At 42.0% G+C, this 22,682-nt stretch overlaps 1 protein-coding gene across 1 annotated transcript in view; it reads left to right on the forward strand.

Annotated features, from left to right (window-relative positions):
- The first annotated feature begins 7,574 nt into the window (after positions 1–7,574).
- rprd2a (regulation of nuclear pre-mRNA domain containing 2a) overlaps positions 7,575–22,682 on the forward strand; it is a 33,653-nt gene continuing 18,545 nt past the window's right edge. The window contains exons 1-2 of the mRNA XM_045694613.1: positions 7,575–8,029; positions 21,489–21,618. Coding sequence (XP_045550569.1) covers positions 7,807–8,029; positions 21,489–21,618 — 353 coding nt within the window. The 5' untranslated portion in view covers positions 7,575–7,806. The remainder of the gene's footprint in view (positions 8,030–21,488; positions 21,619–22,682) is intronic.

The raw sequence follows: 22,682 nt of genomic DNA on the forward strand, positions 1-22,682 counted from the left end.
ACTCATCCTACTTCTTTCAGAGGAAGTTTGGCGTCGAAACGTCAGTCACCTGTACTCATCTCAACGATGGATTAAAGGGGCAATCTGCAGATGCTATATTTGGGAATTTATAAATTAATGATATATACCCATTGATTCTTGAAGAATGTAACTTTTAAATGCCTCATGGGCTTCACACCCCATCAGAACCTAAAATATAAGCTTGTTTTAATCCAATGTTTATTCTACTGTTTACTCCAATGTTTGTACTCCAGTATATTACTCCAGTATATTGTTTCAACTGTGGATAGGCCATTTAAAGCCTGAGCAAATCTACAGTATCCAGCTGCAGTCCTGCAGCATGGCCTGTCACTGAAAGTGTCCTTTCACTAAAACCCTATACTATTAACTGGCTACTTTTCCTTTCCTTCTTTCCTAGTTCTCTTTCTTCCTTTCCCTTCCTAGCTCCTTTCCTCCTATCCTTTCTGACCTTCCATTCCTCCTTTCCTCACTCCCTTTTTGTCCTCTCCTAGCTATATTTCCTTCCTCCTTTCATAGCTTACTTTCCTAGGTCCCTTTTTCTTCTTTCCTTTCATAGCTCCCTTTCATAGCTTCCTTTCCTCTTCTCCTAGCCCCCTTTCATTTTTTCTTTCATAGTTCTCTTTCCTACTTTCATTTCCTAGTGTCCTTTCCTAGCTCCGTTTCCTCATTCCTTTCCTAGCTCACTTTCCTTTCCTTGTTTTTTTAGGTCCCTTACCTTAACTCCTTTCCTAGCTTCCTTTCCTCCTTTCCTCCTTTCCTAGCTTTTTGATTTGATTTTAAACACAATACAACCACACGTGGATACATTACAATGCCATTAAAATCATTGACGATGACACAAAAACGATTATTATCCATTGTGGAAAGAAGGAAAACACATTAAGGAAAGGAAGATAGGAAAGGAGGAAATTAAGCTAGGATAGGCAGAAAGGAAAGGGAGTAAGGAAAGGAGGAAAGGGAGCTAGGAATGCCAAGAAGGGGAGGAAATGAAGCTAGGAAGGAAGGAAAGGAAGATTGGAAAGGGAGCTAGGAAAGGATGGGAGGAAAGCAAATGAGGGGAGGAAAATAAGGAAAGGGAGCTAGGAAAGGAGGAAATTAAAGGAAGCTAGAAAAGGAGGAAAGGAAAGGGAGTTTTAGCAAAGATTATAGCCTTTTCTCATTTGCGCAACAGTCCGTCCTCCACTCTCTCTCCTCTGTGGGCCTCCTGGAGGTCAGACCTCCCCCTGATAGAATATGAACATGTCGGTTGGGGGCCCCTCCAGATTGCATATTGCAAAATGTGTATAATAGCATGAAATTAGCTACAAAACTGTACATTTTTCTGTCTGCCCATGGCAAATGTGTAGAATTGCAGGAAGTTAGCTGTTTCCCGGGTGGTGGGGCCCTCCTGAAGGTAGATTCCCTGCGCCCTGTGTGCGATTTTAGTGACGTGCAATGATGAGCTGGAGGACTGCAGCTATTTAGCCACAGCGTGGCGCTACATTCCCATTAGTCAGTTTTTAGGTTTCTTGTAACGACCAACCAACTCTATAATAAGACAGAAACTCGATAAATTCCTTTGTTGCTCAAATTGTTGAAATAAAAGCAAGGACAGAATAAATACTATCGTTAGCAAATACAGAAATAACTTAATGGACTGTTAAAACAATAGCAACTGATTTATGCATACAGCCAGCGCGGCACCATACTTTTTATAACTAACCGAAGCTAGACCAGACCCTGTCGTTGGAGGGGCACAGGGTCTCAGGAAGCGAATCGAGGAATCCGGGAGAAAGAGAGCGCGCTTGTTTGAAATGGAAAAACGTTGCGGTAGCAATTGATAGAGAAGAACGTCAAAACGAAGCAGCTGCTTCCGAGGGGTTCGTGCTGATTGTATAGAGATTGTGACAGCCGGTTAAATGGCGTCCCTTGACAAGGCAAGAACATGTACACTACCGTTTCAATTTTTTACTACACCTACTAATTCAAGGGTTTTAATTTATTTAGACAATTTTCTACATTGAGCAATGGACATTAGACCGGTGGAAATTTGTCCTTTGGTCTGGAGTCCAAATTGGAGATTTTTGGTTCCAACCGCCCTGTCTTTGTCAGACACAGTGTGGGTGAATGGATGATCTCCGCACGTGTATACCCCACGCAAAACATGAAGGAGGAGGTGTAATGGTGTGGGGGTGCTTTGCTGGTGACAATGTCTGTTATTTATTTAGAATTCAAGGCAAACCTAACCAGCATGGCTACCACAGCATTCTGCAGCGATATACCATCCCATCTGGTTTGGGCTTAGGGGGACTATTATTTGTTTTTCAACAGGACAATGACCCAACACATCTCCAGGCTCTGTAAGGGCTATTTTACCAAGAAGGAGAGTGATGGATTGCTGCATCAGATGACCTGGCCTCCACAATCCCCCGACCTCAACCAAATTGAGATGGTTTGGGATGAGTCGGCCCGCACAGTGAAGGAGAAGCAGCCAACAAGTGCTCAGCATATGTGGGAACTCCATCAAGACTATTGGAAAAGCATTCCAGGTGAAGCTGGTTGAGAGAATGCCAAGAGTGTGCAAAGCTGTCATCAAGGCAAAGGGTGGCTATTTGAAGAATCTGAAATATAAAACATATTTTAATTTGTTTAACACTTTTTTGGTGTCTACATGAGTCCATATGTGTTATTTCATAGTTTTGATGTCTTCACTATTATTCTACAATGTAGAAAATAGTAAAAAATGAAGAAAAACTCTTGAATGAGTAGGTGTTGTAAAACTTTTGACTGGTAGTGTATGTCAGGAGAAGTGCAGTATTACCATAAGGAGACTTAAACTTGGAATACGGAGGAGGAATTAAGGGAAAATGAGAGGCAGAGGAGGTCTAAGAGAGACGGGGAGGAAGAGGGTGAGCTTGAGTCAATTAAAAATGGTGAGAAAAAGGGAGATGGTTTATTAAAGAAGAATGGTAGAAATTGTAAGCAGAGTGAGTTGAAGACAGGAGGAGAAATGGAAGTGAATGAGGGAGAAGTATCGGAGGTGGTAGGTGTGGTGAAGTTCTTGGAGCCCGAGGCTTGCACCGAGGGTCAAGATATAGATGATTCTGTGACAGAAGGAGTGATGTTTTTGGATAAAGTTGACCCTTGCCTTTTGGCTGATCCTTTTGTGGTTTCAGGGTGGGTGAAAACAGAGTTGGATGCTGTGGAATCGGTGAGCGTAACCAGAAGTGGTCTTGTAATAATTGTTTGTCTTTCTGCTGGTCAGAGGGAGCAGGCCCTCCGTGTTAAACGAATGGGGACAAGAGATGTGAATTGTTTTGCTCTCAAGAAATGGGTGCCACTGAAAGGAGTGATTACTAGGGTAAAGGTAAATGTGAATGCTGACCAACTGAAGGTTAAAATTCCCGGTGTTTGTGATGCTAGTTGTTTGGTGCGACGCAGACAGGGTGGCGTGAGTGGAGAAACATAAGAGTCACTGTCTGTTCTTTTCACTTTTGATGTTGAGTCATTGCCCAACAAAGTGATGTTAGGATATATACAGTTGAAGTCAGAAGTTTACATACACCTTAGCCAAATACATTTAAACTCAGTTTTTCACAATTCCTGACATTTAATCCTCGTAAAAATGCCCTGTCTTAGGTCAGTTAGGATCACCACTTTATTTTAAGAATGTGAAATGTCAGAATGATGGTAGAGAGAATGATTTATTTCAGCTTTTATTTCTTTCATCACATTCCCATTGGGTCAGAAGTTTACATACGCTCAATTAGTATTTGGTAGCATTGCCTTTGAAATTGTTTAACTTGGGTCAAACGTTTCGGGTAGCCTTCCACAAGCTTCCCACAATAAGTTGGGTGAATTTTGACCCATTCCTCCTGACAGAGCTGGTGTAACTGAGTGAGGTTTGTAGGCCTCCTTGCTCGCACATGCTTTTTCAGTTCTGCCCACAAATTGTCTGTAGGATTGAGGTCAGGGCTTTGTGATGGCCACTCCAAACCTCGACTTTGTTGTCCTTAAGCCATTTTGCCTTAACTTTGGAAGTATGCTTGGGGTCATTGTCCATTTGGAAGACCCATTTGGAACCAAGCTTTAACTTCCTGACTGATGTCTTGAGATGTTGCTTCAATATATCCACATCATTTTTGTTCCTCATGATGCCATCTATTTTGTGAAGTGCACCAGTCCCTCCTGATGCAAAGCACCCCCACAACATGATGCTGCCACCCCTGTGCTTCACGGTTGGGATGGTGTTCTTCGGCTTACAAGCCTCCCCCTTTTTCCTCCAAACATAATGATGTTCATTATGGCCAAACAGTTATATTTTTGTTTCATCAGACCAGAGGACATTTCTCCAAAAAGTACTATCTTTGTCCCCATGTGCAGTTGAAAACCGTAGTGTGGCTTTTTTATGGCGGTTTTTGAGCAGTGGCTTCTTCCTTGCTGAGCGGCCTTTCAGGTTATGTCCATAAAGGACTCGTTTTACTGTGGATATAGATACTTTTGTACCGGTTTCCTCCAGCATCTTCACAAGGTCCTTTGCTGTTGTTCTGGGATTGATTTGCACCTTTTGCACCAAAGTACATTCATTTCTAGGAGACAGAACGCGTCTCCTTCCTGAGCGGTATGACGGCTGCGTGGTCCCATGGTGTTTATACTTGCGTACTATTGTTTGTACAGATGAACATGGTAAGTTCAGGCGATAGGAAATTGCTCCCAAGGATGAACCAGACTTGTGGAGGTCTACAATTTTTTTTCTGAGGTCTTGGCTGATTTCTTTTGATTTTCTCATCATGTCAAGCAAAGAGGCACTGTGTTTGAAGGTAGGCCTTGAAATACATCCACAGGTACACCTCCTATTGACCAAATGATGTCAATTAGCCTATCAGAAGCTTCTAAAGCCATGACATAATTTTCTGTTTAAAGGCACAGTCAACTTAGTGTATGTAAACTTCTGACCCACTGGAATTGTGATACACTGAATTATAAGTGAAATAATCGTTGTTGGAAAAATTACTTGTCATGCACAAAGTAGATGTCCTAACCGACTTGCCAAAACTATAGTTTGTTAACAAGAAATGTGTGGAGTGGTTGAAAAACGAGTTTTAATGACTCCGACTTCAACTGTAAGTTATCAGGGCCCTGGACGTTCCGCCACCCTAGGCGAGAGACAAAAATCTCTCATAAATGCATGGCGGGCCTCGTTTCGATGGAGCTGTGTAAAATATGCTTTCTCTCAATGACCCAGCCTTAATGAATTTTGTTTATTTGAATATCAAATTTTATTGTCCAATATACATTTCAGCATTTCTTCATTTTGTGGCCCGCCTAGAGTGACCTCTTTCCTATGCTGTTGTGCTCCATTACAGTCATCAATGTGTTCTCTCAGTAGCTGTCCATGGTCCTGAAATCAAATCAAAGCTACCCAGCATTTCCACAAACTTCAGAAAGTTCCCATTATTTGGCTCGTTCAGCCTGTCAGTGGTCCCACGTAGTGCAATGTTCTGGGTGGCCATTACGCGTATCAGAGCTATGAGCCTCTGCAGCACCTGCTGCCAATGGAGAGTCTCTCCGTCAATAGCCCGTTGGGCTTGGGCATCGATAGTTTGCTTGGACACCAGCCTGATCTCCAGCTCCTTCCACCTCTGGAAACTTTCTAGGCGGTCATGCGACTTCTCATGAGAGCTGAGGAGGTGGCACAGATTCTTCCAGTTCCTGGTTCCATCCCTGACCAGCGCAGATTTGCCCTTATGTGAAAAACCGTTTGCAGCAAAAACAGAAGGTTGTATCGTTTTGCTTGGAATAAACGATCCAAGGTCTCTTCACTCTCTCCTCCTATTGTAGTGGGCCACCGAAAATATTTGTTACCCTTCATCTCTTGGGAAATTCCCCTCCTTATCCTGATATGGCCCAGCCTGCACTAAAATATTCCGTAAAGATCCATTCATATCTTTTGGCCACTCACCGGGATCTTTTGTTTTTTTATGTCATCGGGGATGTGTAGGGTCTCCGCCGGCATTGTTTGGAGGTGTGGTTAGGCCTGGTGTGACCACCTGTTCTTGTCCACCCAGAGAGCTGCCATCATCGGTGGAAGTGGATGGCTCGGACTGCTCCTGTTCGCCCGCTTCGCTGCAAGAACCGTCTGTGAATTAACGTCCTTGGAGGCTTGTTGTTCTCCACACCGGCTGATGGACATTGCTGCAGGCTGATAGATTTCAGCAGCGAATCTCTTTGGCTTAGAGATTGTGCCTCTTTTCTCATTAGTTAAAAGAATATATATATTCGCTTCCTGATAGTTTTTGTCTCTTTGACGTGGTAGCAAATTTGGTTGCAAATCTCTGTAGCTTGCTTTTAGCTAAAATGATTTCCACTCACCCCCAGCGGTCTAGTAGCCGATCAAGGGCGCCCCAAATTCCAATGTTACAAGTGTCAAGCTTAAGGGCATGTGGCAGTAGTGTGTAGGAGGGAGGTTCCTAAGTGTGGGAAGTGTTCAGAAGGGCATGAGACAAAGGAATGTGTAGTGTTGGGGAAAGTAGTGGTACGTGTTAATTGGGAAAGGGGGATACCTAGTCAGTTGTCCAACTGAATGTATTCAACTGAAACGTGTCTTCCGCATTTAACCCAACCCCTCTGAATAAGAGGGGTTGGTGCCCGGGGAACAGTGCGTCTTCGGTGCCCGGGGAACAGTGCGTTAACTGCCTTGCTCAGAGGCAGAATGACAGATTTTTACCTTGTCAGCTCGGGATTCAATCCCGCAACCTTCCAGTTACTGGCCCAACACTTTAACCACTAGGCTACGTGCCGCCCCATGGGCGGGGTGCCCATGGGGCTGGGGATCAGAAATGTTCCGTGCAAGAGAGGCAGGTTGAGGTTTTCAGGGTTAGACTAGTGCAGAAGTTTTCATGCTGAGCCAGGGAAGAAAGTATAGGAATATGGATCAAGTGGGAGGGATCCTGAGAGGAGTGGTGTGAGTCGTAGATCTGTACCAGTACAGAGGGATAAAACCAACAAGTGATATATGTTTCAGTAAGATTGGATTTTTGGCATTTATAGCAATGGTTATCAACTGTACTGCAGGGAACGTAAGTCACAGAACATAGAGGTTGTGGTGGGAGCTGCAAAGAGGTATTTGAGTGTGCATGACTTGACATCATAAGAGTTACCGGGTGTGTTAAGTGGTTGTGTCCCTTCCTTTCAGGCTGTTGGCCTGAAGTAGGACTACATTTATTTAAGTAGTGGAGTATGGTATATTTTGTTATTTTTTTTGTGAGTGTAGTTTAAGGTATTTGTTTATTTATTTTAAGCAAAGCATAAGGGAGTTATTCTCCAGTCGAGTAGGTGGCGTAATGCAACATTTATTGGACCTCATCGAAGAAGACCCTGTTTCCAACGGGAGCAAATTAATCATGGTGCAAGCAAGGAGGTGGGCAGAGCCAAGCACGAGCTAGTGAGATCCTATTGGCGCGTACTGGAATTTATTTGTATATTTCCGTTAGGGAACGCCTACTCTATGAAGTGCGCGTGTGCAATAACTAAATTCCCCCTTGCACTTAAAAAAACACTTTGGCAAAGGGTAAAGTCTACAACACGCAGTCCAATCTGTTTGTTACAGATTATAGTTTTGGAAACAGAAAACTGTATGGAGATGAAATGTTTAATCGAAGGGAAAAATAGCTGAATTTCGCGCCATCTTCTCCTACTGCCGACCATTGGGCTTTCTCTCATCACCATATTTGGTAGCGAGAGGAATCGACGCCAACCGGATGCTTCACACTTATACATCCGCTGAAATATCTGGCTCATTGTTTTATGTGTGGCTTGGCAGTGCAAGGCCCGAAGATGGCTGCAGGATCAGGTGCGTCAAGCGGCCAAAGTCGTGGTTTGCCTGTAGCTCTGGAGTCAACGTTGGACCGACGGTTTCAAGGAGTGTCGAACACAATGGAATCAATTCAAGGACTATCAAATTGGTGCATTGAGAACAAGAAATACCACAGCCTTATCGTTCGTTACTGGATTAAATGGTTGAGGAAATGTGAGTTGCTAATGTTAGCTAGCTAACGATATCTGGTTTGCCTGGCTAGCTTATCGCTCGTTATATTGCTAGGTTAGCTAACTTTAGCTAGGTAACTGTTAGCTAGCTACTTACGTTAACCTATGTAGCTATGGTTAGCGAATGTTAACAGTATCTAGTTAGTGACATTGGTGCACAACACAGGGATGTCATGTGAAATTAAATCAGGTAATGTATCTTATAGTTCTTATGTAACGTTAAGTAACGCGGGAGTGCGCATATGTGGAGCTAGTTAGTTAACAAGTTAGCTAATGTTGACTTGCAGTGTCAGCCAGATCATGCTATCACTACTAACGTTACTAGTTGTGTTGTCTAGCAAATGTTTGTTATAACGTGTCTGGTCAGTTGTTGACAAACAATGGCTGCAGTGAGCAAGTATTCTACGCATAGAATTAACGTTAGTGTAAAGTTGTTAGCTAACGTTAGCTATTCTCCTGTTAAGACTGTCACATTTCTTGAAGCCTTTGCCATCCTTGGTTTAACACCCTAAATCAGTTGGACTTAGATGTGTCAAACAGTAACAATCAAAATACATGTTAACTAGTTAGATAAATAGTTAAGTAATTAGCCTACACGTTTATAAAAGTTACTATGTTATTGAGTTTACTGTAACTTCCTGTTAACTACATAGTAGTTATTGCACAATAAAAATAGGTACGTTTTGAGGAGTAGACTAGCCTTCCTCAGGAAATTACCAACCATTTTGGGAGCTTCAGTTGTAGTAGGCCTATAGGGAGTGTATAATGCTTGTGTACGATAATTGAAGATGCCTGAATGTACTGTTGTTCAGGTGTCCCGGAGACCAGAACATGCTGTGCTGCTTTTGCTGTATGCTTTCCTCTGCTTTTTTGTTAGCGACAATGAAGCTTTGGTAGTCCATATTTGTCATTATGTGCTGTGTGTTGTTTTAGAAACTGTATGTTATTTATTTTTTAAGATTGTAGTTACTAGTAAAGTATGCCTAACATGCAGACCAGACAGCTCACAGGCATTTTGGAGTTGGAGGACAAAATCAATCAGGACTAGCAGGTTGAAATATCAAAACAAAGTCTGAGCCAACTATTAATTTGGGGACAGGTTGATAAGCAAACATTTATGGTAATAGCTAGCTTGGTGTTGCTAGATCATTTGTCATAGGATATAAACATTGGGTTGTTAATTTACCTGAAATGCACAAGGACCTCTACTCTGACAATTAATACACAGATAAAAGGGTAAACCGATTTTAGTTTCTAGTAATCGCTTCTTCTTTGGACCTTATATGGTGGTTGACAACCAACTTTAAGGTGCATTACCATCACTGACTGGCGTGAGGACCTCAGTTCATTTTACAATCACCCACGTGGGTATATGTGCCTAAAAACCAAGGAGGAGATGGGAGAGGTGTGACTTAATAACGTAACTGACCTCACCGCTCGCGTTGCAAAATAAATGTACACATACATGTTATTCAATCATTGCACCCACACTGCTCACGCATGTAAAATATAACTTGGTTTTATTTGCGATGCAAGTCCCGTCTCTCCCGTCTCCTCATTGGTTTTTAGGATCGTATACCCATGTGGGTGATTGAAAGATGAACTGAGGTCCACACTCCTGTCCAGTTGGAAGTGGTAATGCACCTTAAAGTTGGTTGCCAAACGCCATATAAAGTCAGAAGAAGCCCGAAGGAGGAGCGATTACTAGGGAAAAAAACTCAGTTCACCCTTTTATCTGTGGATTAATTGTCGGAGTAGAGGACCTTCAGGTAAAATAACAACCCAATGTATTTATCCCATGACAAATTAGTTAGCAACAGCAAGCTTGCTAGCTAAATTGCCATAAATGTTTAATGCTTTTCGACCTGTCCCCAAATTAATACAATTGGTTCAGATTTTGTTTACACTTTTCAACCTGAGTGTCCTGATCGTGTCTGGTGTGGATGGACAAAATCAACATGCGTGCGTGCTTGATTGGTCTGGTCAGCATGTAACTCTAAATGACTGTTTGATGCTGTTCATATGTAGTTTTTAAAGCAGCAATAAGCAGTTGACACAATAACGAAGAATTGTCCCGGCCAATGTTTCGGTAATAATATGGTAAGTGTAACCACTCAAATTCATAGACAAAGCGATGGATGAAAGCACTGACAATCCATCATCAACATTAGTTTTGAAGAGGTATAGTTTGTTTACATTTACAAACATGGGAGCTTATATTTTGGGTTCTAATGGGGTATGACAGTTGAACTAAGCCCATTGGGGCATTTTTATAGGTATTAAAGAATCAATGGGTAGGTCTACATATCATAAATTTATAAGTCCCCAAATGAATGTAGCAACTGTAGGTTGCACTTTATTTTATTTTTTTTAGGTAATTTTCTTTGAGTTAAAAATGTGAGAGTGAAGAAGGTACGGCTTGTGAAAGCCTGGGGGGGAAAGCTATTGCACACCTCATAATATTTAAATATGTTGGTGGTTGTGAAGGATCCAATGGATGGATTGGTTCATTGTGCTTTATATTCGTCCACATTACTGTACCTTGGTCAATGCTGTTATGCTTTTTATGAATTCACAGCACTACACATGCACTAGATTCAAGCATCACTGAAATTCAACGATTGAATATTCAGTCAGGCGGCAGGCCCTGTGTTTGCGATGCCAGGTGTGAACAGCAGTCCCTCCCTGACGTTCATTGCGGTGTTAAAGCTTAATTAGGCTAGGCTTATTCTGTGCATTGTTCTAAGACAAATGCTGATAGAACCTGAATCAACAGTGATGGGCTTTTATTACACTGAGCGATCATTCATAGGCTACACTGAAGGGCCAAGCCACAGCCGACGTGCTAAAGGTGTATTGCAGTGCAACTTGGTGAAGGGGTCTTTGTATGATTCCTTCATTGACCTAGTTTAGGCACAAGTGATTGTTCACTCACTCCAAAATGCATAGCCTGCTAATTACTCGTGTTAGTTTATACCCATTGGCTGAGGAAGAGTACAGTGTTAGGATGGTATGCCTGGTCTTGTTACTACAGCAGGGAAGTATGTATTTTCACCCAGGCTTAGATAAGTATCAGGATGTTGTTGTGATTGCCTTGGAGGGGGAGCTCTGAGTTTTTCAGTAACCATGACTAAGTTTGCTGGTGCTCCGGCCTTTCAGCACCAGAAGCTGATGTTGGCAATGCTTAAAAATTGTATGATGGAGGCTAAAAGGGCGAGTTTGTTTTGCATGGCCCGGGGCCCCGGGTTGTGGGGATTTCACTTAAGAACCAATGTAGGCCAGAAACCTTAGAGGTTCTTCCAATGGCACTTTGAAATCAACCCAGGTTGGGCTGGACTTGGTGGCCTAGCTCAAGTTGCGTTTCCACTGCTTGCAGATAATTAGAAATGATGTCATGTTGCAAGGTAGCCAATATGTGACTGCAGCTGGCTTCACTAATGTTGCTAGCTAGCAAGATGTTGAATTTAATTCACCCTCACCATAATGTAACTAACATTACCTCATACTCCTGCCAGTACAAGCCAGACTCAGAGCCATGCATTTAGCTTGCTGAAGTTAGCTAGCTAGCTAAACGATTTGCGTCGTCGCTAGCATAACATGCTAGCTAACTTAATTCCTACCTTGCTTGCCATGACATTGGCTATTAGCATGCTAACCAAGCAAACTAGACAGGTTTGATATGATGTCGCTAGCTAGCTTTCAATACGATCTGGCAAGCTACAATTCCTGCTAGATAGCTTGTTTTAACTCTGATTTGCTAGCTAATGTTAGGTCACTAGCATTTGAGAGCAGACTTCTCATACAAGATTGTGTAGTGCAAAAATGTAATGAAGGATCCAGCTATGGTGGTAATTCGTGTCATTTCTGACTACTGCAATATTTGCTTGTCAATCTGCTAGCTAACAGAAACAAGTCCAGACAAGCTAGCTAAACGTTGTCAGCATCCAGCAGTGATCAGCTTGGTGGTTGCATAGGAACGGCATTACCAGCCCGACTTTTAATCGAGCTGGCACCAGTTGTGAAATTTGGCAGGTTTCCCTCGACCTAGCTCAAATTTTAAGTGCTTTAGTGTCTGCTAGGGCTGGGTGACTAGGCCTAAAAATAATATTTTTTCAAACTTATGTGACTCGACCATATCTAAAACATAAAAAAAAAAAAAATGTTTTCTCTAAATCAGTGTTGTACAGTTAATGGTCACTGCATTTCAAACAGTCAGAAATAGTCTAATGAATTCACAGCTTGTGAAGTTATACCCTGGATAAATATAAGCCTTCCACAACCATAAGACCCACTAATAATTACATTATTTTATCAAAATAGTTTAACCTGCTTTTTTTGGCGATAATCACTAATCTGGCTTTCAAGTGTATTAAAATGCCCTTTTGTGTTCCCAATTTAACTAAACGAATAAAAAAAACATGAGCTGGCACTCACCCAGAGAGAATTATTTTATGTAGAGTTGCTGACTAACTGCGAATAAGCTATAAAAATGTTTCACACTATATAAATTCAGTTATTTGACTAGAACCATGCACAATGCACATTCAGTAATGATTCACTTCTTGTACCAGGCGTAAGGCTATAGAAAATGAACACAGGTCTCATCAACAATCTCCCGAGTGGCGCAGCGCTCTAAGGCATTGCATATCAGTGCTAGAGGTGTCACTACAGACCCTGGTTCGATTCCAGGCTGTCTCACAACCCGGTTGTGGTTGGGAGTCCCATAGGGCGGCGCACAATTGACCCAGCGTCGTCCGGGTTTGGCCGTCATTGTAAATAACAATTTGTTCTTAACTGACTTGCCTAATTAAATACAAATCTCAAGCCCACGTGCTAGTAATAAGCCAGCTAATCTTTATTTCAAGTTCAGACAATTTGGATCTATTTGCTAACTAACAAGGTTGAACAGTTGAATTGTTATGAACACACCCTTCTGTGTGTTTGCAAAGCATGTTAGCCTGTCCACTTTGTTCAGTTGTTGAATTCAAGTGGCCTACCTTATTTTTCAGAATGAAAATGAGTTGCCAATTCTTTATAATTATGTTTTATGGTCATTGCACATTTAATGAAAGACTAGAGGGCTAGTATAAGTGTTTGGCTAAAATACGTGTGTGTAAATCATAGGAACAGGCGACGCGAGAGGTTTCACTCTCGCTAAAAACGGTCCAAGCTTGTCGCCTGCCTTCCCGACTTTGGGACAACAACTGTCTCCCATTGTTAGGGCAGAGACCTGCATCTCGTCATTATATACAGATCTCTGGCGTAAATGGGATGGTGCGCGAAGGAGAAGAGACCAAAAATACAACAGTCGAGCAAGCGGACATAAACACTCCTAATAACAAATAAATGCAGATACAGGCATTTGGAATATCGCCAAAAAACATAAATTAATTTGATATAGTGTCTGCCTTTTTATGGTGTGACAGAATAAATGTGTTGACGTGGGCTAATAGTGGCTAACTGCCTCACTCTTTAGCCTATGACTTCAGAACACCTCTGATGATCTTATCGTGGCTAAGTGCCTTGCCTGGCTGTATATGACGTCTGAATCACAGGGTTGATGTCATAGTGGCTAATAGGGCTGGTAATTGCCAGGGACCTCGCGGCACGATATCATGATACTTAGGTGCAACTCAATATTCATGTTTTGTACACTCAGTGCATGTCTGCTGCAGAGGGACGAGAGAGAGCAGAGAGACCCCCATCACTAGTGGCTACCTGCCTTTATAATGTCACAATATAAGTTAGCAAGCAGACCATCGTTGATCACCAGCTTCCAAAGTGTTGCATTATGGGTATAAAAATGGTCCGACTTGCGACGTGTTGACTGCAGGAGCTTTACAAAAACCATGTGGTTTAAGGTCATACAGTTTTTGATGAAGTCACCTTTAAGTCGCTTCAGTTGCTTCTCGCCAATTGCACTATGCAGCCATGACCTGCATTGTGGTTGACAAATAGTGCCTCCCAATCATTTGTGTGTTTTTGTTTGACCAATGTGACCGTGGCCAAAGACATGACTGAAACAGGAACCAACTTCCACAATTCTAAACAGTCCCTCCAGGATTTCGGCGAGATATTTTTGTGATATGTGCGGGCAAAAATGCTTGGTATGGCAGAGTCAATTCTGATCATTTGCATGGTAATATCCAATGATTTTGTCACGTGCTGAGGGAATAAGTTTGTTGACGTGTGGCTTGATTGAACCATATTGTGCAGTGATTGGTTAAAATTCCGAGGCCTTTTAAACATTTATTTTAAAAAATTGTTTATGCTATAATATTGCTATTTTTGACTTTTTATATGGAAATAATGCAGTGACTGGTCAAATGTGCAGGCACTCACATAATATGCAGGGAAGTATTGATTTAGCCAAAAAATTGTGATCGGAATACTTGAGGAACTGTCAATTCCCCTGACTGTTTACGGTGCCTTCAGAAAGTATTCATACCCTTAACATTTATCAAACTTTGTTACAGCCTGAATTTTAAATAGAGATATTTTTTTTTGGATCACTAGCCTACACACAGTACCCCATAATGTCAGTGTAATGTTTTTACAAATTAAAAGTTGTGATGTCTTGAGTCAATAAGTATTCAACCCCTTTGTTATGTCAAGCCTAAATAATGTAAGTTCAGGAGTAAAAATGTGCTTACCAAGTCACAAGTTGCATGGACTCTGTGCAATAGTGTTTTAAAGTAGAACTGACAGTTTTAACTACTTTGCAGGTATGAAACAGACAATCATATCAGTCAAAAGAAATTCCCAGTTTATGCTTCAAAACCAACATTTATAAGATGTATTTAAAATGGGTTCTATTTTACTCAATTCCATGATGTACTGTCAGGCATTGTTGGCAGAATAGATGGATGCAGTTCAATGGACGATTAATATAATTCACTCAGGAATATTTTTTTGTACTGCCAAGAAATGTATATCAGGTTGTAAATCACAGCCTGGTACATTGTTTGCTGCCACAACTCATTCAAGATGCACTGATTCAATATTTTGAACAAAAGCGGGCTGGGAATGGTTGGCAAAACATTTTTAATCATGTTTTCAGTTGTTACAGCATAGCTACGTTTTTATTACATACTTTTTGATCAGGGTCCACAGCATGTTATGCACATCTGCAAGCATAGCAGCAAAGGCTGGGCATATTATTTATCTTTTGTTTTAATATGTTAAAATACTATAAACGGCATCATATGTACATAAGTGGACATTATAAAGTGCCATACTTTTCTAATAAAACGTTCAGTTTGGGTCATAGTTGCATGTGTTTTTGTGAAAACAAATAGGCTATGGCTGGCCTGCAAATTCATAGTTTAAAAAAAATATATTGTTCTTGCGCAGATTGAATTTGCCACCCCTGGGCTAGCGTACCTATTCATGTAGCTATTTATTTAGCAAGCTAAGAACACTGAGCCTAATGCTAGCTGCTGGGAGAATGCTATTTCATTGGAGGAGTGGGTGAGTGTCCAACTTTTCCCCTTCATATCATTTTTTGTTGGCTACAGCAGGAGATGCTGCAGGTGTTTGGTTAGGTAGCAATAAATGTAAATCGTTTTGCTAGCGAGCTATGCTGAACTTGAACAGCTGTTATCCGCAGTTAGCATATCTTAGTTGTCAATGAAATGTATTTGGCATCGATCAAATGGGTGGGCAGGCAAGTTCCCATTGTCAACTTTGGTTGGGACAAGCATGCGTTGGCGAGTAGGCTGCAGAAGGACTAGCGGGCTACTATTCCCCATTTTCTTTATCAATTTTGTCAGTCAACTAGTTGAAAAAGTTTGAGAGGGTGTAGCTGATGTTCCCGTGTTTAGATTTTAGCTCATCTCACTCTGGCTAGCATTAGTTGATCTTATTAATGTGCATTGGCAGCTGATGGAGAGAGCCTATCTTTTTTATTTTTTTTAATTATTTTTTTTGATCAATAGGATTGTGACTTTCTCAAGTGTAAGGCTCCCGTGGTGTTTACATATTTGCATAAATTCATTCAGCTGTGTTTTTCAGTTTTTGGCAAGCCTTTAACCAACAATGCAGTAAAAAATATTTAAAGAGCAGCAGTAAAACGACAGTAGCGAGGCTATATACAGGGGGTACCGGTACAGAGTAAATGTGCAGGGGCACCGGTTAAATGAGGTAATATGTAGAGGTCAAGTGACTATGCATAGATGAATAAACAGAGTAGCAGCAGAGTAAGGGGGGGGGGGGCAATGCAAATAATCTGGGTATCCATTTGATTAGCTGTTCAAGGAGTCTTATGGCTTGGGGGTCGATGCTGTTTAGAAGACTCTTGGACCTAGACTTAGTGCTCCGGTACCGCTTTCCAATGCAGTAGCAGAGAAGTCTATGACTAGCGTGGCTGGAGTCTTTGACAATTTTTGTGGCCTTCCTCTGACACCGTCTAGTATAGAGGTCCTGGATGGCAGGAAGCTTGGCCCCAGTGATGTACTGGGCCATACGCACTACCCTCTGTAGTGCCTTGCGGTCGGAGGCCAAGCAGTTGCCATGCCATGCCATGCAGTGATGCAACCAGTCAGGATGCTCTCGATGGTGCAGCTATAGAACCTTTTGAGGATCTGAGGACCCATGCCAAATCTTTTCAGTCTCCTGAGGAATAGGCTTTGTCCTGCCCTCTTCACGACTGTCATGGTGTGCTTGGACCATGTTAGTTTGTTGGATGTGGACGCCAAGGAACTTAAAGCTCTCAACCTGCTCAACTACAACCCCTTTGAGAATGGGGGCACGCTGTGTCTTCCTCTTACCTATTGTCCACAACCATCTCCGTTAGTCTTGATCAAATTGAGTGAGAGGTTGTTATCCTGGCACTACACTGCCAGGTCTCTGACCTCCCTATAGACTGTTTTATTGTTGTCGGTGATCAGGCCTACCATTGTGTCATCGGCAAACTTAATGATGGTGTTGGAGTTGTGCCTTGCCATGCAGTCATGAGTGAACGGAGTACAGGAGGGGACTGAGCACGCACCCCTGAGGGTCCCCGTGTTGAGGGTCAGCATGGCGGATATGTTGTTACCTAACCTTTCCACCTGGGGGCGGCCCGTACAGGATGTCCAGGATCCAGTTGCAGAGGGAGGTGTTTAGTCCCAGGTTCCTTAGCTTAGTGATGAGCTTTGAGGGTACTCTGGTGTTGAACGCTGAGCTGTAGTCAATGAATAGCATTCTCACATAGGTGTTCCTTTTGTCCAGGTTGGAAAGGGCAGTGTGGAGTGCAAAGAGATTGCATCATCTGTGGATCTGTTGGGACGGTATGCAAATTGGAGTGGGTCTAGGGTTTCCAGGATGAGGCTGTTGATGTAAGTCATGACCAGCCTTTAAAAGCATTTCATCGCTGCCGGTAGTCATTTAGGCAGGTTACCTTCGCTTCCTTGGGCACAGGGACTATGGTGGTCTGCTTGAAACATGTTGGTATTACAGACTCGGTCAGGTTGAAAATGTCAGTGAAGACGCTTTCCAGTTGGTCAGCGCATGCTCGGAGTACACGTCCTGGTAATCCGTCTGGCCCTGTGGCCTTGTGAATATTGACCTGTTTAAAGGTCTTACTCACATCAGCTCACATCTACTCCCTTCACAGAACAGCGCAAACTGGCTCTAACCACAATAGAAAGAGTGGGAGGCCCCGGTGCACAACTGAGCAAGAGAACAAGTACATTAGTGTCTAGTTTGAGAAACAGATGACTCACAAGTCCTCAACTGGCAGCTTCATTAAATAGTACCCACAAAACACCAGTCTCAACGTCAACAGTGAAGAGGTGACTCCGGGATGCTGGCCTTCTAGGCAGAGGTCCAGTGTCTGTTCTTTTGCCCAGTTTGATCTTTTATTGGCCAGTCTGAGAGATGGCTTTTTCTTTGCAGCTCTGCCTAGCATCCCGGTTTGCGCTGTTCTGTGAAGGGACTAGTACTCAGCGTTGTACGAGATCTTCAGTTTCTTGCCAATTTCTCGCATGGAATAGCCATAATTTCTCAGAACAAGAATAGACTGACGAGTTTCAGAAGAAAGTGCTTTGTTTCTGGCCATTTTGAGCCTGTAATCGAACCCACAATTGCTGGTGCTCCAGTTACTCAACAAGTCTAAAGAAGGCCAGTTTTATTGCTTCTTTAATCAGAGTAAAAGTTTTCAGCTGTGCTAACATAATTGCAGACGGGGTTTCTAATGATCAATTAGCCTTTTTAAAATGATAAACTTGGATTAGCTAACACAACGTGGCATTGGAACACAGGAGTGACGGTTGCTGATAATGGGCCTCTGTACGCCAATGTAGATATTCCATTAAAAATCTGCAGTTTCCAGCTATAATAGTAATTTACAACATTAACATGTCTACACTGTATTTCTGATCATTTTGATATTTCATTGGACAAAAAATGTGCTTTTCTTTAAAAAGAAAAAGGACATTTTTAAGTGACCCCAAACTTTTGAATGGTAGTGTGTGTACTGTCACTGTGGGGATGATGTCATTTGATGCACTTATTGATAAAGATAGTGACTGATGTGGTGTACTCAATGCCATCGGAGAATCCTGAAACATATTCCTGTCTGTGCTAGCAAAATACTCCTGTAACTTAGCATCTGCTTCATCTGACTACTTTTTTATTGATGCTTCCTGCTTTAGTTTTTGCTTGTAAGCAGGACTCAGGCTAGAATTATGGTGAAATTTGTGTGGCAATTGGCTTTTTAGCATAGGCCTTCTGTTGCTCTGATTGGCTCAATGGTCTGGGTAGAATGCAGTCCTGGACAGGACAGATGTTTTATTTACTGCTGTGTGTGTTAATTGTTCAAACACACGGCTGCTTTCCCACTATATTGCTATAGAATTTTCACAAATGCCTGACTATACGTAATTCCCAAATGTTCTATGAATTAATGAAAATGTGAAAATGACCATGTCTAAGTGCGCGCTAGTCAGAAAATGTAAAAATTGTTATTCTTTCTGTGGGTTTATATGAACGGATTTTAAGATCTCGTGTTGGTAAAATGCTGTCGGTTCCACTATAACGTGATTTTTGAACGACTACCTAAACAGATTCAACCACAAAGACAAGCAAGGTTTTCTAATGCCTTACATAGAAGGGCACCTACTGGTAGAGAGGTCAACATAAAAAAGTAGACACTGCATATCCTTTTGAGCATGTTGAAGTTATTACTTACACTTTGGATGGTGTATCAATACACCCAGTCATTACAAAGATACAGGCAACCTTCCTAACTCAGTTGCCAGAGAGGAAGGAAACTGATCTCGGCATTTCCCCATGAGGCCAATGGTGACTTTAAAACTGTTACAGAGTTTAATGGCTGTAATGGGAGAACTGAGGATGGATCAACAACATTGTAGTTACTCCACAATTCTAACCTAACTGACAGAGTGAAAATAAGGAAGCCTCTACAGAATAAAAATATTCCAAAACATGTATCCTGTTTACAATAAGGCACTAAAGTAATACTGCAAAGAATGTGGGAAAGCAATTCACTTTCTGTCCTGAATACATAGTGTTGTGTTGTTGGATTTTACGGAGTACCACTCCCCATATTTTCAAGCATAGTAGTGTCTGCATCATGTTATGGGAATGCATGAAAAGAAAAATGGCAAATGTTGTTAAATCCAGGTGTGGAAATCTCTTAGAGACATACCCAGAAAGACTCACAGCTGTAATCGCTGCCAAAGGTGCTTCTACAAATACTTATGGGGTATTGTGTGAAGATGGGTGAGAAAACAATTCAATTTAATTATTTTTAATTCTGTCTCTAACCATAATGTGAAATAAGTCAAGGGGCATAAATACTTTCTGAAGGCACTGTAGCTTTTATTTAGGTTATTGTTCATTCTAAGATTGTTATTAAAAAAATATATAGGTCCATTTATCTTTTTCTACATACATTTAGATGTGGTTTCAGTCATTTTAAGTTTAACGGAAAGTGTTTTTCCATCCTGAAAATTTAATATATTTAGGAAAAATTATCTTGGAACGCTAATGAGAACCTTGAATAAATGTAATCTTGGTTCTTGTGTAAATCTTTTTTGGGCATTAGCGCCATAGAATGTTTGGATTTGTCCTGCATTTGCAATGCTTTGTCCTGGTGTTATATACAACCATGACAGTAGCGGTGACGATGCCGTCATCAACTGCTAAATGTATTGAGAAGTTGGGATTAGTTTTGACGAGGGGAAAGCAGGGAAAATAAGCATTGTTTTGTCCTTTTTTAAATATTCAGGTCTGTTTTTAAGCTTTTCACTTTTTTTTATGTTTTGGAGTGGTTCCAGTGACCCTTTTGCGGTTTCTGTCCAGAGCCTACTTGGCCTTGGGAAAAGCTCTGTCACTGCCTTTAGACTGGGGTTCCACTTTCAATCGCCCTAGGCCAGGGTATCTTGGACCCGGTGCAAGGTAAGGCTTCAGGCCTGCATCTGAGTTAAACCTCCCAAAACATGGCGTCAATCCATGCAGGACAGGATGAAGAGTATCCTAGTTTGTATGAAACACAGGAAAGTTACCCTTTTGGTTACAAGAAGGCAATGTGTCCAGCAACGTACAGGTAACTGACTAAATTAAGGAAAGACTTCAGTATATAATGTATATTAAGTAAATTGATATCAGGTGGGGTGCATTGTCCTAGCAAGGTTTAGATCCGCTCAACCCCTTAAACGGCAGTAAATACGCAGCCATTCTGAGTGCTCACCTTCAACTTATGGTGAAGCCTTTCTACCCTGATGGGAGTGATCTCTTCCAGGATGACAATGCCCACGTTCACAGGGCACGAGTGGTCACTGAATGGTTTGATAAGCATGAAAATGATGTAAACCATATGCCATGGACGTCTGTCAGCAGATCTCAACCCAATTGAACACTTATGGGAAATTGAGGAGTGGTGCCTGAGACAGTGTTTTCCACCACCATCAATGAAACTCCTATTGTGGAATTTCTTATGGAAGAATGGTGTCGCATTTATCCAATAGAGATCCATGTGCTTTTACCCTTTTAAAAAAAAAAAAAATTTTCTTCCCAATTTCGTAATATCCAATTGGTAGTTAGTCTTGTCCCATCGCTGCAACTCCCCTACGGACTTGGGAGAGGCAACGATCCAGAGCCATGCGTCCTCCGAAACACAACCCTGCCAAGCCGCACTGCTTGAGTTCCAGACACTTGTAGAAATTATGACGAGGCTCATTGAAGCTGTTCTGGCGGCTCGTGGTGGCCCACTGCCCTATTAAGAGACGTTGTTGATTTTGCCTTTTATTTTGGCAGTTACCTGTATAAGCCTAATGCTGTGGCAGTGTCGGGTACTGAAAGGCTAGACATATGAAGTTGTATGGTATTTTGTTTGTAACACTTGTCATGCTCGCAATTTTTACAGTCCCACCACTGTGGTTTACAATTGAACTATTTCTCTCTCCCTCCCCCTTTTTCCTGCTATTTTCTCCTGGCAGCTGAGGCTTCGCATCGGCTCAATTTGTTCTACCTTGCCAACGATGTCATTCAGAACTGTAAGAGGAGAAATGCCATCGTCTACCGTACTGCCTTCGCCGACGTGCTCCCTGAGGCCTTCCAGCTGGTCAAGTGAGTAAACCACACACTGTTAGTTGAAGTGGCCCCTAGATGCTGGTCACGGGTCGGTTATGCACTAATGGTTAAGGTTAGTATTGAGGGAGACGGAGCAGATCATAGATCTGTACCAGTGTTTCTTCTAGGGGGAAAAAAATCTCTTGGGAGTTCTGTTTCCAGAAAACTTGCATAAACACTGAATATAATGTAGGCCTACCTGTAAGGGTAACTTGGGTTATACCGCCACCCTGGGTAACACGCCCCCTGCTCGTACTTCTCACAGAAAGCACTTCATGTCCCAAAAAATTCCCCGAAAGCTTTCCCTGTTTGCCACTACTCTTGCTCAACTAAAAATGTAATCTGTCTCATCAAAATTGAAGTCACTCCCCCAAAAATGATTTAGGAGTAGAGTGGTGGTTTACCCCAAGTTACTCTACAACAGACGTGCTACGTTTAGCCCCCCTCTCCCCTATGCACTCGAAGTGAATTGCAGAGCGGTAATGTGCTTAACCATGCTTTTGCTCTATACTCCAGGTTTAAAATAGTGCAGTTCGAGGATATTTAGGAGTTGAGAAATAAAGTAGGATTGAAAAGCTGTTTTCCCTGCGGCAGCAAGAATTGTTGTGCATTGGCTGCTTGTTAGAATGCCTGTTTCCCTCCCTATGGCAGTCGTAACTTGAATGCGCCTCAAATAATTTTAAATGACTGCAATAAAAACGCTGATCCTGAGCTACGTCTACAATGTTTTTGTTTATCCACCATACAAGTCAATGACTGGGTCCGTTGAGTTCTGATCAAAAGTAGTGCACTATACACGCGGTTTATTAGGTACACCACCCCGTTCACGAACAATGAATCGCTCCTCCAGACCGTGAGTCACGTGGCTTGCTATATAAAGCAGGCAGACGAGCATTGACAGTGTCTAGGGCAGGCCTGGGCAAGTATTTTCCATGGAGGACCACATTAGAATATATTTTTGCCATCGTGGGCCGGAATCATATTACAGGATTATACATCATGTGTATAACTGTGTTGACAGATATATCTACTGTAAATCACATCCAGACATGCTACTTATT

Source organism: Salmo salar, chromosome ssa14 (assembly GCF_905237065.1).
Source record: "Salmo salar chromosome ssa14, Ssal_v3.1, whole genome shotgun sequence".
Taxonomy (NCBI): domain Eukaryota; kingdom Metazoa; phylum Chordata; class Actinopteri; order Salmoniformes; family Salmonidae; genus Salmo; species Salmo salar.